General features: G+C 39.4%; 1 protein-coding gene across 1 annotated transcript; it reads left to right on the top strand.

Moving 5' to 3' along the window:
- The first annotated feature begins 513 nt into the window (after positions 1–513).
- Positions 514–1,016, top strand: LOC142424514 (small ribosomal subunit protein uS10). Its single transcript, XM_075529773.1, has one exon. The coding sequence runs from the start codon at positions 625–627 to the stop codon at positions 982–984; it is 360 nt and encodes a 119-aa protein (XP_075385888.1). The 5' UTR covers positions 514–624; the 3' UTR covers positions 985–1,016.
- The last annotated feature ends 477 nt before the right edge of the window (positions 1,017–1,493 follow it).

Raw genomic sequence — 1,493 nt, 5'->3', positions numbered from 1 at the left:
GAATTGTCTGTTCATGTCTTTTGCCCACTTAAAAATTTAGAGTATTCATGGTTTGCTTGTTGAGGTGTTGCAATTTTCTATAGATTTTAGAAATTAGTCCTTTATTCCATAAATCATTGCTCATTTCCCCCCAACCCGTGGGTTATCTTTTTATTCATTTGATGATTTCTTTTGACGCACATAAGTATTGTATTTTTCAGAGGTGCCAGACCTCTATTTTGTCTTCTTTAATGTGGGTGTTTCCATTATGTCAGGTAGTGTGTTTATGGCTTGTATCAGGGATCTGAAGTCTGTCCCTACTTTTTCATTGATGATCTGTATAGTTCTAGTGTTTATAGTTAAGTCTTTAATCCACCTTTACCTCATATTTGCATGTGCTCTGACGTTTGGATCCTGTTTAATTATTTTGCAGAGGGAGATTCAATTTTTCCAACACCATTTGTTGAAAATATTTTTCTCTTCACCATCTATTTAATGTGTTTCAGCCCTTTAAAAAAATCTAGGGTCGCTCTTTGAGGAAGACGCGGCCGTTGTCCCGTCGTGCTCCGTCCCCCGCTCCCATTCCTGACTCACCGCTGTTCGCTCTCGCCGAGGAACAAGTCGGTCAGGAAGCGCCCCGCCGCCATGGCATTTAAGGACACCGGAAAGACACCTGTGGAACCAGAGGTGGCCATTCACCGAATTAGAATTACTCTGACCAGCCGCAACGTGAAATCCTTGGAGAAAGTGTGTGCTGACTTGATCAGAGGGGCTAAGGAGAAAAACCTGAAAGTGAAGGGACCAGTTAGGATGCCTACCAAGACTCTGAGAATTACGACCAGGAAAACTCCCTGTGGGGAAGGTTCTAAGACCTGGGATCGATTCCAGATGAGGATCCACAAGCGTCTCATTGACTTGCACAGTCCGTCTGAGATAGTGAAGCAGATCACTTCCATCAGTATTGAGCCTGGAGTAGAGGTTGAAGTCACCATTGCAGATGCTTAAATCAACTATTTTAATAAATTGATTTATCTGTTGGTAAAAAAAAAAAAAAAAAAATCTAGGGTCTGTGAGATGTTGGTCTACATATCTATTGTTGTACCACTACCAAACCATTTTGACAGCGTGACTGAGTGATAGGTTTCAATGTCGGGAAGTGAGAGGCCTCTGCATGGCTTTTGTTTTTAGTGCTATCTTACTCATCCTGGGCTTCTTTCCTTTCCATATGAAGTTGGTGATTAGTTTTTCCTTCTTCTTTTTTTTTTTTTTTGAAGGCAACACTGGTTTTTAGATGGGCATTGCTTTCTATTTATAGATTGCTTAAGGTTATATTTCAAAATATTAAGACTTCTTATTGATGAACATGGAACATTCTTCCATTTGTGTGGATCTCTTTTTGTTTCTTGTAGTAATATTCTGTAGTTTCCTTTGTACAAAAATTTTGTTTTTCCCATTAGGTTTATTCCTTAGTATTTCATCTTTTGGGTGGTTATTGTAAATCCTATACACACAAA

This window comes from Tenrec ecaudatus, chromosome 13 (assembly GCF_050624435.1).
Source record: "Tenrec ecaudatus isolate mTenEca1 chromosome 13, mTenEca1.hap1, whole genome shotgun sequence".
NCBI lineage: Eukaryota > Metazoa > Chordata > Mammalia > Afrosoricida > Tenrecidae > Tenrec > Tenrec ecaudatus.
Note: the sequence above shows the minus strand (reverse complement) of the source record. Positions and strands in the feature narration are given on the sequence as shown.

Bases quoted from the DNA above. Each gene is read 5' to 3' on its own strand.
- LOC142424514 (XM_075529773.1), top strand. From the start codon at position 625: ATGGCATTTAAGGACACCGGAAAGACACCTGTGGAACCAGAGGTGGCC.